Source organism: Leishmania panamensis (assembly GCF_000755165.1).
Source record: "Leishmania panamensis strain MHOM/PA/94/PSC-1 chromosome 29 sequence".
Taxonomy (NCBI): Eukaryota; Euglenozoa; class Kinetoplastea; order Trypanosomatida; family Trypanosomatidae; genus Leishmania; species Leishmania panamensis.
Window position 1 is genome coordinate 599,569 of NC_025875.1, and position 13,732 is coordinate 613,300.

At 52.2% G+C, this 13,732-nt stretch overlaps 2 protein-coding genes across 2 annotated transcripts; both read left to right on the top strand.

Annotated features, from left to right (window-relative positions):
- Positions 1-1,984: 1,984 nt before the first annotated feature.
- Positions 1,985-3,844, top strand: LPMP_291430 (hypothetical protein; the record flags this gene model as incomplete). Its single annotated transcript, XM_010702448.1, has 1 exon — positions 1,985-3,844. One exon carries the CDS (start codon positions 1,985-1,987, stop codon positions 3,842-3,844), a length of 1,860 nt encoding a protein of 619 aa, XP_010700750.1.
- A 1,890-nt stretch (positions 3,845-5,734) lies between these two features.
- On the top strand, positions 5,735-8,089 carry LPMP_291440 (RNA binding protein, putative; the record flags this gene model as incomplete). The annotated part of the gene is made up of 1 exon (XM_010702449.1): positions 5,735-8,089. The coding sequence occupies one exon, from the start codon at positions 5,735-5,737 to the stop codon at positions 8,087-8,089; it is 2,355 nt and encodes a 784-aa protein (XP_010700751.1).
- Positions 8,090-13,732: the final 5,643 nt, after the last annotated feature.

Genomic DNA, 13,732 nt, shown 5'->3' on the forward strand with positions numbered 1-13,732 from the left:
GTGCGCGTGCGTAGTTGTTGCCTTGCTTGTTTTTGTGGAAGAATGAGAGGCTGAAAGGGAGTGGGTTTTCGTCCTTAGTACTCATTACCTCATCGTGTTTCTTCGTGGGGTGAGCTGAGTCGAATGGTGGGAGTGGTGACGTGATTTGTTCCTCTTTTTTTTTCTGCGGTATGGTTTGTCTTTTTGTTCGCGCTCTTGGCGTCCGTGTGATTTGGGCGTGTGTGCCTTCACACGGTGGTGGTGTTTGTGTTGTTGTGTTTTTGGGATCGTTTTTTTCTTCTTTGCAACTCCTGGTTTGAGCTTTGATTTGGTGCCGTCGTGACTCGTGGTGGTGGCGGCCCTGCATCATGCACGTGGGAGACTGTAGCCTGTTGCGGCTTTGCGATGAGCAAGAGAACTACGCCGGGAAAGACAAAAAGGTGCCCCCAAAAGGGTAGCGGCGCCAGGGCGTGCCTCTGCTGTGCAATATTTTTCTTTTTTGTTTGCGTCGTGCGGTGGTTTGTGAAGTGCGCTCTCTCTCCTTCGGTGTGTGGACGGGTGGGTTTCTCTGCCGGTGTGGTGGCGCGTCGTTTCTCGGCGGTACCGCATTGCGAAAGGCAGGTTACCTAGGAAGCACGTCAGTACCGAGGTGGGGATGGATTGGGAATGACCGAGAGGGGCTTCGGGTGAACGCCACGGAGAGAGAAAGGAGGAAATCTGGTTATGGCTTCAACAGTTTGCCTAACACGGAGAGTGTTGCCGTTGCGTTCATATGGACCCCCAAAGTGGGTGGATCTGGCAGTGACTTGCGCCACATCTCACCTTCCCTCTTTTTCTTTCCTTTTTTCTCTTCACAGCTGCGTGGGCCTCTTTTTCCTCCGTTGCCTTCCCCCTCCTCCTCCCTTCGCCTTCATGCCTCTCACCTCGAGGTCTTTGTTTTTTCTTTTCCTCCTTACTGTATTTTGTTGCTTCGATGCCTGCTATGATGGATGCCACCCTTTCCCTCTCCCCTTCTTTCCGTGTCTCTCTTCGTATTTCTTGCTTGGCTTCTCCTTTCCCTCTCCCTCCCCCCATTTGTTTCACTTCTCTCTGTGCTGTTTGCCATGTTACCCCTTCCCCAACCGAAGAAAGCACAACGACTTCGGTCTCACTTCAAGCATCCGAACAAGTATGAACAGTTTTCGTATCTACTGTTGCTGGGATCTCAGGTGCGGTGCTGGCGTTTCTCGAGACGGACAGTCCGTCCTTGCTGTCCTGCTCTACAACATAATTGCGCGTAGTGCTTTTACACGGTAGATGGAAAGCTGTAGCTGAACGCACAGAGGCATTGAGAGAGGCGTTGCGTGGCGTCTTTCTCACCATCTGGCTGATACCTTTCCTGCCCCTGTGCAGGATGTCCTCACCCTGTTCCTTCACCAGAGCCCACCCACTGAATAAGCCAGCGTACACGGATGAGGCTGGCCACGTCAGCTTTTTTTTTTGTGTTTCTTGTGCCCTTATCTCTACAGAAGATTTGTTCACGCTTATGACTCCAGCCAAGCTGCCCCCCCTCTCTCTCTGTCATCCCTACACTCCTTTTCATTATCTGTTTTTTTTCTTACCTTGACACTGCCCCTCACCTCGCCCTATACTCACTCCCTCGCGCATAATGAGCGAAACACTTGCGAGAGTACCAGAAGCGGTCTAAGGTGGGGGACAAAGGTAGCCACCGATCTCTTTTGGCTCTGTCGCTCCACGCTTACAGGCAGATCAACGACTTGTCACCTCATATTTTCTCATTTTCTTTTTTTTTTTGCTTCTAGGGGGTCGCCATTACGTCTACTCGGGCACCACTGCGACCGCTCTCTTTTTGAATTGCGGTCCGTACGAGTGGGTTTGCTGCTCCTTTATATCGTACGCTCTCGTGAGACTCCGATTACATACCCCCCTCCCCTACCGGCACAAATCTGCTACGTTCACGTGACACACTACATACAGCCATAATATTCTCGTTCACGCTACAGAGATGCCGCGCATAAAGAAGCCTCGCACCAAGGGTGTCACCTACAAGCTGGTACCTCGCTCGTATGGCGATGCTAATGGAGAGGACCAGGGCCCTCTGTGGGTGAGCGAGACAGAGTTCTATCGCCATCACCAGAGTGCCGCGCCCGTCGAAAATGACGATGCAGCGCGACGTCAGTTCAACATGTACACCGTCGCCGCAAATGCCGAGTTCAACGACGGCGAGGAGTATGCGGAGGAGGAGGAGTACTACGACGAGGAGGTTGAGGAGGAGGAGAGTGAGTGGGTCAACGGCGACTGGGAAGAGGAAGAGGAGGAAAAGTCTCCATCCCAGCAAGCACAAAAGCAAAAGGCGACGGCGCCTTTTGCTTCTCCCCCAGCGTTGGCATCTATCGACCCACCGGCGGTGGCCACCCGTCCGCGCGACGAGGATAGCCAAGAACACAGCGGGGGTGGTGAGGAAGACGAACCTGAAGAGAAGCTCTTTGATGACGAGGTTGAGTGCGAGGTAACGGACGACTTCCTGCACCAGCTCGTTTTTGGTACCGGCGACGGCAGCGAAGGCGTCGAAGACTGGGACGACTGGGACGGACTCGACGAGGAGGATAGTGAGATGTGGCGGCTTCTGACGGATGAGGAGAGGACAGCCATCAAGGCTTCACGCCGACGTGGCACGGCACGGCGCCGTCGCATTGCCACTGCCACGAGTGGCGCAGAGGGGGGGCTTAGCTGTACTCACGCGGCCGACGGGACGGAGTATCCCATGCACGACACCACGCAGCGGGCGTTGGAGCGGCAGTTCGCCGAGGTGATGCACGAGTTCAACGTCGACGCGCGACTCAACGACGCCTACACCGATGACCCACGCACGCACGGCGCGCTGCAGGTGGACAAATACCTGACTGCCTTGGAGGAGTTTGTGGCGAGCAGAGCCGGCATAGACTTGGAGACTGCAGAGCCGCACAAAAACAAGGGACTCATTCAGCAGCTCAAATACCTCTCACACCATGTCGGCGCCTTCGACTCAGACGCACGCGGTATTTACATGACGACGGTGTTGCCAGAGAAGCAGCAGCGCTTCGTGGAGGACTTTCAGAAGGGCACAGAGGAGATTCGCCGCGCCGCGCGCTTGCGTATGGCGCAGCGCCGCGCTCCCGTCGGTGCTGCTGCGACCTCGTCGTCAGACAAGACAGCTCTCCCGGTGCCGCTACCTGAGGAGGGTGGCACCGCTGAGGAAGAGAAGGAGGAGTTGATTGTGATGGAGGTGAAGTCAAAGGCGGATCAGCTGGACTGCGAGACGGCTGTCAGCGCGTACTCGACTTACTACAACCAGCCAAACGTGATTCATGCACCGCGCAGCACTGCGCAGGTGCGCAAGTTGAAGAAGTTGGCAGGGTCGCGTTGCGAAGGCGAGCCGACAGGCGCCGAGGCTGAGAATCGAGTTAACCGCCGTTACGGCGGCGCCGTGACCTCCGCCACAACGGTGATGGGGACGGGCATAAGCAGCACCGAGGCTGCCCCAGGTAGCAGCAGCGGCGGCAATACTGCCTCTGCTACCATCATGAGCTCTGCCAAGAAGGGGTCCAAGATGGCGCATGTACGTGAGCTTACCTCCGACTCTGACAGCGAAGACACAAAGAAGATGGGCGGGTTGCACAGAGGTGGCGATTTTGTGCTCACGATTCGTCGAAAGGACGAAACCAAAGAAGAGAAAACGATGCGTCGCCAGGCTGTGAAGGCTGCCCAGCGCGAGCGTCGGCAAGCGAAGAGCGCCCTCAAGCACACTTATAAGGAGGTGGAGTCGGAGGAGCTGAGGCGGTCAGCCACGTCGCAGGTGGCGCGTCGCACTGTCCACTTTATGTAGTTATTGGGGAATGGATGTGGCGAGGGAATGCGGGCATTTGAACGGGTAATGCGTCGATGGGCGCCTCTCTTTTTTTTCCACTTTTGTAAGTTGTGTTACCTAAACGAAAAACAAAACCACCAACCGCACGCACACACACACACACAAAGAAGACCGAACTAATCCAATGTGACTAACCAGTGGGGGGGGGGTGGGAGAGACGCGAGGCGAGAGGGAGAAAGGCAAGCGAAGGCTTTAAATCTGTGCTTTATCGTTCTTACCTAAGCACTACTCCTCTTCCTCCCTGTAGTTGCTCTCCTCTTTTGTTTTCAGATATTACAGCTTTTCATGCCGACGGCGCACTTCCTCGGCGAGGAAAAAGGAGGAAAAAACGCAAGGTAAACAAGCATGACAGCGCCAACAACAATTAGGCGAATACGTATGGCAGCTTGGCGTGTGCATGGGCACCTTTCCACTGAATGCAGATCATGTCAGCGCAGTGTGAAGCACACCAACGATTTCCTGTCGAAGACAGACAAATGAAACGATGAGTCGGCGTATTCCTTCTCCTTCGCGGTTTGGCGGATAACAAAGGTGGCCAAGCGAGGGTGAGGGAGCGAGACAGCGGTGCTGGGCTGTTGTTGTAGTGCAACTGCTCATTCCTACGAGCGCTGCTGCATCTGTGCGTGCGCTCGTTTTGTGCTTGCAGATGAGAGACTTTCCCTTCACACGCACTCGTGCCACCATTCCACTCCCCTCTCTGTCTTCTATCTCGCCCTTCGCGAACCTCTCTCTCTTTTCACTCTCTACGCCGCTGCCTGTAGATCAGACGATTTCCTTACAGAAAGTGTTCCCCTCTGAGTTTGCTTCTGTAAGCTTCCTCCCGGCTCCTCCCTCTCCGATTTCCTACCCGTGTCTTCATAACCGCCACTTCCATCTGCCACCACTACCACAACTACGTCTCGTTTTTTTTTTCCTTTCCCTCTTTCACTTCCCCACGAAACGACAGACACACACGAAGGCGTACCGGCGGATACTGAAAGGTACTCGTAGGCTTCAAAGAGTAGCACACAGCCCCAAAAGAGCTCTCACATACCCGCATACCTAAACCGAAAGCAGACGAAGCGGAGAGCAGCGACAGCAACGGAAGAGAAGTAACAGGATCATCACCAACGAGACGCGAAAAGAAAGAAAAGGGCAAGTCATCCCCAGTTGTACACGGCGTGTGCGCAACCACTTACCTCAGGTGTACGTGTGTCCCTGTTGTGCTACGCAGCTCTTCTTTTCCGTTTCTTCACCTTTTCTTGCGGTTACTTTCTCGCCCTTTATTCTCTCGGTTTTTTTTTGTCTCTGACCTTCTCACTCCCTACTTGTGCATACGTATCCTCAAACCAGACCCTAACCCTTCTCACTCTTCTCCCACCTCTGCTTTTCCCTCTTTTTTTCTTTTCGCTCACCTCTTTGCCCTCACCGCTATCAGTTGTGCTTTTTTTTTCCTCGTTAGTGTTCGCCTCTCGCCCGTGTTGCGTATTTGCACTTACCTGCTGTACAGGGCACAGGTGACAGCAGGCACCATTTCCCCCCCCTCTCTCCCTCTCTCCCTCTCTTCTTCTCCCACCTCACCCTCGTATCTCTCTCTGTCTCTCTTTTTTGATCTCCCCTCGTTTTCTGGGAAGTTTCGTCTCTTTTTCTTTTCTTCTTCTGCCAGAGGGGTTTGCACCTTCGCACTTTCGTCTGTCTGTCTCTCTCTCTCTCTCTCTCGTTGCCTTTGCGCTTTTCGTTCTGCTTTCTCACGTGCTCGCCTGTGTGTGTATGTGTGTGTACTTTCTTCTTCTTCGCCGCCTTCCAGCACTCCCCTGAACTCTTTCACACGCGCACCTCTGCCTGGCCACCCTTCTCACGTGTGTCACCATGCCACAGGTCACTGAGAACATCTCCAGCGTGGACGGCACCGGTAACGCGGTGCCTCAGGTGCGGAGCCCATGCCACTCCGTATCCTCTGCCATCCCGGTCACTAACGGTCTCCTGTCAGCTGGCCTAACAAACTCGCCCTGCTCGGAATACCCGTTGAGTGAGTCGAGTGGCGGAGTTGTGGTGCGGCCGCAGATCTCCGGTAACGTGGATGACTTTCAGAACTTTCTCGATGAGCCAAGCAACTGGGAGTGGGCGGTGAATGCCTTATCCGTCGAACCGGGCCACAGCGATCGCAACATCTTTGTCTCGAAGTTGCCGCCTACCTTCAAGGATGTGGATCTGCAGGAGATGTTTCAGAACTTTGGCCGCGTAGTATCAGCCAAGGTGATGCTGAACGTGAAGACTGGTACCTCCAAGGAGACTGGATTCGTGCAGTTCACCTCCTACAAGGACGCGCTGCGTGCCCGCGCTTTCTTTCGCCTTCGCCTGGCCTCGTTGCCCACTACGCCAGGGATGCCAGCAGTGGTGACGCAGTGGGCGCAGAACAAGCACGACGGCGGCCTCTATGGTGAGAGATGCCAGCAGGTGCATAAACTATTTATCCGCAACGTGCCGTCGAGCATCACGCAAGCGGACATGAAGGCGTTTGTAAGCCGATTCGGAACAGTGAGCGTCGTCTCGGTGCACAACGACACGTATGACAGCTTGCCGGCCTTCCCCACTGAGCAAGAGCAGTGCCTGAAGTTTTCTTCTCCTTCCGAGGGTACCGAAGGTGAGGAGGCCGTGCGTTCGAGCCCTGAGCCTAGCAAGCACGAGACGATCATCTGTTTTGTCACCTTCGTGGAGGACGGTGCAGCGATGCGAGCATGCTGCCAGATCCACAACACAACACCGTTTGACTCCTGCAACGGGGTGCCGCTGATGGCCAAGCTGGCGGAGGATAACAGCGCTCGTCACGCCCGGCGCTACCATAGCGCAGCGGCCGCGTATGCGGCGCCTGCCTCGCGAGGCACGTGCACAGACGGGTGGCATGGCTGCAGCGCCTACAGCAGCGCGGCACCAACGCCTCTTGCCTGCGCAGGCGGCTATCACTGCCGCGATGGTCACTCTCAGGTGTCCGCATCACAGCATCCGCTGCAGAAGTGCAATGCCGCCTCCAACTACGCCAGGCAGCCGTCCTCGACGCCAGTGCTGTCAGCTGGCTGTTTGGGCACTGATTTGTCGCGTCTGTACGGCAGCCAGTCAGCAACGCCGCCGTCCTCCCCGCAGAGTGCAGAGTGCACCAGCTTCAACATTCTGGCTCCGCGCCGGGCTTTTCGGCAGCGCAGCGTCGCCATGTCCACGACAGCGACTGTGCCGCCCGAAACGGTCATCACTCCGCCTTCGCCTTCCCTCCTCTTTTCGACCATGTCGCCCTCTACTCAACAGGAGGCCCACGCAACTCGCCCTCGCCGCGTGTTGCTGCCACCGGCGCTTTCTGTAGAAGCGACCACGAGCGATGCGATGCGCATGACGATCTCGACCACCACGCCGCTCGCTTCGAACCCACCCCACTACGCCGCTGCCGGCTTCACACACACCTCGATCTGCAGCGTTGTGGATTCCCCTATGCAGGCGCGTCACCACCGCCAAAGTACCGCTTCTGCGTCCTCGATGGGTAACTACAGGAGCATTTCCTACACCCCTGTGCACACTCCGCACGTCGAGGAGCAACCACAGGAGCTCTATGAACAGCAGCAGTGCCAGCAGCAGGCGTTGCTCATGGGCTATGATGCCGGTAACGATACCTACCACCCGGGCGATGACTTCTATCAGGAGTACTACTACAGCGGTGAAATAGGCCCGATGGAGTCGAACTTACACCCCCTCTCGCCTTCGGCGTCGTCAGAGCTGCTCTACCAGTACGGCAACGCAGCTGGCAGCGTCGAGTGTAATGCCTACCGGACTGGCAACGGCCACTGCAGTGTGGCACCACTCTGGCAGCGACGTATGGAGCGCCAGAGAGCGACAGCTGCGTATGCCGATCCTATGGCGACCTCTGCCGGGCTACCGCATCTCCTACCCTGTGTCGCTTACGGTGATCAGCAGCCATATGCGGGCGCCGATGGCTCGCCATCTGTGGGCGCGTGCATGCAGGCCGAGAGCTGGGAGACTAACCCGTCACCACGGGCGAAGTCTGCAGTAGCCTTCCCGCACGCGCTGTACCCCCAAGCTATGGTTCTGAACAGCGGCAGCCAGGCCACCACGCCGAGCAACGGTGGATCGGGGTCGGTACGGTACCGCAATAACCCGTACAGCATGCGCGTCGTTCAAACTATCGCGCAGTATTCATCCCCGTGCGTGGAGAGCTGAGGTGTTGATGTAGACCGTTTGCACTACGATATGTGCGACACGCGGCAGAATAGAGTGGTGAATGTGGAAGCGTTGCTCCTCCCTCTACTCCTTACCATCCTCTCCCTGTCCGTGCTTCGCCCAGCACTCTCCATACGCCGCGCACACCCACACTAGATGCCTCTCTAGTTTATTTTAAAGATCCATGGATGGCTTTGTTACTCTCTACACTGCCATAGTGAAGGCGTTGGGACGCATATATATATATATATATGTTCATGTGCGCGTGGAGGACGCTTCTCTCATTTCCTTTCTCTTTCTCTCATTGCTGTGGCTGTGTCTCCATGTGTGTGTGTATGTATGCCGTTTTGTCCTTGTCGTTGTATTTTGAATACTCGTTCCGACTTCTTTCGTGGGTGTTGTCATTGTTGTTTTCTCCTAGATCACCGCGTCGCTCTCATCGTCACTCTTTGCCGCTCTGGCGCTGGTTCCCTGCAGCCCCCCGTTCTGCATAGTCTTGTGTGTGTGTGCTTCTCCCTTTAGAGTGAAGGAACTCACATACCTTTGACTTCCACTACGAAGTTCCTGTCTCTTCCCACGACCCCAGCCGCTCCGCCGTGTTGTGCCTTTTTCTCTGATCATCTTTTGCTTCTCAGGGCCTTTTTGACGCTTTCGTGTGCTTGACTTTTTATTCTTCTTTCCACTGCACACTGCCCCTGCCTGCCTGATTTGTTCAGCGTATGTTTTTTTTCTCCCTTTGTGTGTGCGTGTGTATCGCTCTGATGCTTGCGTATACAAGTGGCGCTTCATGAGCGGCGATGAAAGCGTGCTTGGAGTACTCCAGAAAGAGCAGGACTGAAAAGGATAGACGGAGGTGAGAGTTCGGGGCTCATAGTGAAAGCTGAGGAGGCACGACAACGCGAGAAGAGTAAGGGGGAGCCGTTGACTTGTTCTCCCTCCCCCCTGTCCCCCAGCGGTGGCGGAGAGAGCACGTGCGACTCAGTGTCTTCGAGTCGGTGCATTGATGCGTGCACGTGAGTGTACATATGTGTGTTGGACAGTGAAGGCGTCTACTCTTTTTTTTTTTTCTTCGAGCCACTTGTTTTGTGCTGTGTTTGTATCGGATTCGTTTGCACTTTCTTGCTTCTTTTTGGGCTCGTAGTTCCTACTTGTTGTTCTTCTCATATTGCTTGCACTACCGATTTCACATCACCCCCTTCCATTTTTTTTTTCCTTTCTTCATCTTCTCTCACATTTTTTATTTTTTTACTTCGTCTTACGTTCCCTTCTTTTTTTTTCCTGCTTTTCTTTTTCTGTTGGCTGTCTATTGCCAGCTCATTAGTCTTTCGTGTCCTTTACAGTCGCGATTTCGCTGTTTCCCTTTGCTCGATGCGCTCTTCTAGTTCTTCTCTTGCCACGTCTGTAATTCCATGTGCGTACGCGTATGTATTTTTATTCAGTACGGGTGATGTACGGTCTCACTGTCTAGTCGGTCACGTTTTCCTCTGACTCCTCTCATTCCCATGGTGATGCAGGGAAGTGAGGTCGTCCTATGTGTTCTTCAGTTCGTATATCTTTCTTTCTCACGCCTCTCCCGGTCCCGTTGTTCTTTCAGACGACGTGCAGGCGAATGACATGCGGGCAGGCAGGCAGAGCGATCGAAAAGTGTGCCTGTAGACATCCGCTTTTTCCTGTCGTGTACATTTTTCCCCCTTTTTGTGTGTATTTCTGCTCACTCTTTTTGCTCCCCCTTTTCTCACAATCTGGCACTCATGACGATGCTTGGTATTTGCCGAGCACGCATGGGTATGCGTAGTAACGTGTTTCTTGCTTGGGGATGCGTATGCATGGGCCTGTGTGTTTGTATTTCGCTCTATTTCACCTCTTTTTTTTTTCGTGTGCTCTACTGAAGCGGTGATGGTCGAATGTTTATGCGTTGCTTGGGTAAGTGTGTCTGTGTGTGTGTGTCTTTTTTTCTCCTCTGAATGTCTGACCGGGGTAGTCGTAGTCTTGATCTCCATGCCACGTTTCTACCTTGCTCTCTCTTCCCCTCGCTTGTTTTTTTTTGTTTTTTATTATTGGTTTCTTCCTGCCTCGTTTCTTGTATGCAACGGGTGCTTCCGAGCCCCCTCTCTCTCCTCTACTCCAACACGCACGTTTCGCTTTCACCCCCTTTTTTCGTGTCTGTTTCATTCAAGTTTAGTGTATCTATTTTTTTTTTTGTTGTAACGTTATGAGCTCTTGTTGGGTGTTGCCTCCTCCTCGCTCTCGTGTACTCTTGTCCGTGGTAGCATTTTATGTGTGCGGGTACCCCCCCTCCCCCCCGCACACACACACACACTTCAGTCCATAGACTACTGTCTCTTCTTGTTTTCTCGCGCTGCGGCTTTTTTTTTGTGCGTTTGAACCCTGTTCTGTTTCAGTTTAACGGACGAGTCACCAACGAAAGAAGAATTCGGTGACGTTGAGCGGCTTACAATCACGATGCTGTCTCTCTTCTCGCCCCCTTTCCCTGCTCTTCTCCCCACTTCCCAACAGTAACCTTCATCGCCATTCCATTTTTTTTTTCTCGTCTCTCCCTGCTTGCATTTTATCTTGCCTCCGTGCGACACAGCCTCTTCTGTAGCTTTCTTTTCGGGGAAGGTCTTTTTTTTATTTGGTTTTGGGCACTTTTTTGTTTTGCCTCTCCCTTTCTTTTCTATTCGGTTTCATCAAAACTCAGAAGAAGATGGATATGTCCCCCTCTATACAGATTGCTTCATGATAGCCCACTCTTGCGGTCTTTTCTTTTGCAGTGTGTTGCATGCATTTATGTGTATATGCACTCCCACACAGATACTTTCTGTTTTCTTTCCCTCTTCGTTCTTATTTTGTTTTTCTCTGTTTGTGTGTGTGTATATGTATGTATATGTATATATGTGTGTATGTGTGTGGATGTGCATGCTTACGTTTTTGCTTGTTTGGTTGTTTACGAGATAGTTGTTTGATCTTATTAGTATTAATGTTGTTTTTTTTCTTACTTTGTTCTGGTACTATGCATTCGCTAATCAATTGCTCTCTTAATGTTATGCTTGCACGTAGTACCCATAAAGGTGGTTTGCGCGTTTAAATTTTTTTTTTGGCGTTTTCGTTTGTGCCACTCCCTTCCTCCCTCTTCACCACTTGCACGTCTCTTGCTCGTTCGCTCTTTCCACAACCTCGTACACTCTCTTTCGTGTTTTCTTTCGCGTTCCCCCCTCGGCAACTTTGCATAATTGCCTTTTCTCCCTCCTCCTCTTTTCTTGTTCTCTTCTTCTAGGTTCAGTTCAATGTTCCCACAACTCTTTTAATTATCTTTTTTTTTTCGTGTGTGTGTGTGGGGGTTTCCCGATTTCCTGCATTACCGGTCTTTCCCCCATATGATGTGATCCCGAACTTGTTTTCCGTGGGTGCAATTTCTTTCGTCCCTCTTCCCTTTTTTTCTTTTTTTTATTCGTTTCGTTTAAACGCCTCTTGTCATGTGCGTTGGGGAGTCGATTTCCACCCATGCCCTTTTCTTCCCTATATGTAACGCTCTCTTTTTTTTTGTGTGTGTGTTGTTTGTCGTGTTCGGGGGCGGATCGGAGCAGCCTCTCACCTTCTATCTCCTGGTACTGCGCATGCACAAGAATGAGGATGCGTGTATGTCTGCGTCTTGTCGCTTGGGTATGAGTGCTTTGCTTGTGCTCTGCGTGGTGGTGCACGTGCTCTACTCTTTTCGAATAGTCTGTCGCGAATCAACTCCTTCCCTGCTACTGGCGAGGACATCTTGTTGGCCCTCTCATATTCCACAAGGGCACGTGAACGAGTGCGTCTTTTTTCTCAGACTGTCTACTCTCTCTCTCTCTCTTTCGTATTTGTTTTTTTTTCCCTTGAATGCCATGTTGTATGCTATGCGAATATCATCTTGCCTGTAGGTACGATACGCGCGCAAGGGAACTCGCCTTTGTTCTCTGCGGTGCAGTTTATCCTTCGATGTGCCTTCCCCGATCTCACCCGCGACGTTTTTATTTTTTTCTTCTTGATGCTCTTTTTTTTTGGTTTGTTTGGCTGTTCACACCCCCTTTTTTTTCTGGCGCACGTGTATGTGTGCTGCTCTCGTTTACTGGTTTCTTCCATGGCTGATGCTGCTGTCCACCTCCTCTCGTTTCTTCCTCGTACTCCCGTTGCGTGTGACACGTTAAGGGGCTAGTGTTGCGTTTGCCTTTATGCTCATGGTTTTAGCGGAAGTCATGCTAGACAAGGTTTTTTTGTCTATTTTTTTTTGCTTGACAAGTTGGCCTTTTCCATTCCCCTCCCTTTTCTTCCGTTACTGTTTGCTTGTCTCGCTCTCTCTCTCTCTCTCTCTCTCTCTCTCTGTCGTCGCTGTCTTGCGATGACTGTGTAGGCGGATGAGATCTCGTGAGTAGGTAGATGAAATACCTGCACTATATCATCCGCACAGAGAGAGGTCCCCACACCGACACACAAGGATATACGTTTCCGCTGATCCTACTCGTGACACTCGAGGTATCATTTTATTTCAGTCATTGTGCTCTCCTTTTCTGCGAGTGCAGGTGTGCATGTGCGTGTGGGGATGTGGGTAAGACGCTGTTCCTTTTAATATTTTCATCTTCCTTTCATCCAGTATTTATTGCTCTTTTCGTGTTGTTTGCCGTTACGTTTCTGCTTTCAGGGGACAGAACGGGTGAGTGTAGCGACTCTTTCTTTGCCTTTTTCCTTTGTATATTTCACTCTCAGCATGCAGGCATCAGTGTGCCGAAGTGCCTCCAGATATCGAATTCAAGATCTGAAGGAGCGAGAAAGAACTGAAGAGCGAGAGACCTGGTGATACGAACGAACACCCACACATACACGACGGATAGCTACACAACTGTTTCCTGTTTGCTTTTTCACGTGGCATCGATGTGAGCGTGACTGCGTGTCTAGTGGATCTAGGAAGCATGTCTGACTCTCTTTCTCGCCACTTTCTGTTCTATGAATTTTGTTTCCTTGCGCTAAGCTTCGCTCCTCGAGCACATCCACGTCTTTCTCTGGTACTTCCCGAAGCAAGGCTCGGACAGGTGCCCTTAAATTCATCTTAACAAGCAGGAGGCAAGGAACCTCTCCCTCCCCCCCCCCCCCACCACCACCACCTACAAACAGGTAGCTGTTACGCCACCTTCCTCATTTTTTTCACTTTCTTGCACCTACAGAACTCTCCCTCTCTGTGAGGGCGCAGCACTCCCGCTGTTTTTCTCTTTCCCTATTTCTTTTCCCCTTCTCATGCATATCTTTTTTTTTTCCATTGGTTTCACATCACCGCCTACGCCCTGCTTCTACCCGCACAACAGCGCATTTTTTTTTTCCTCATGATGTGTCTTTACTTTTGTTCCTGCGACAGAGGTGTGCGCTTCGCGGTTTATCCAGGGCATTTTTTCTTTTTGGTTTCCCCCTTTGACTGCGTGCTACGACGCATTCATCTCTTCCTCTTAAATGTTTTGTTTGTTTGCTCATTCCTTCCACCTGTTTGACCGCTTCTCTAATTTCACGTCTTTTCTTTATTGCTGAATTTTTGGCGTCGAGGAGCTCTCTTTTTGGTTTGCCCTTTGCTTTCACATCTGTTTTCACTTGGGTACTATTTCTTCTCTACACCTCCCCCCCTTC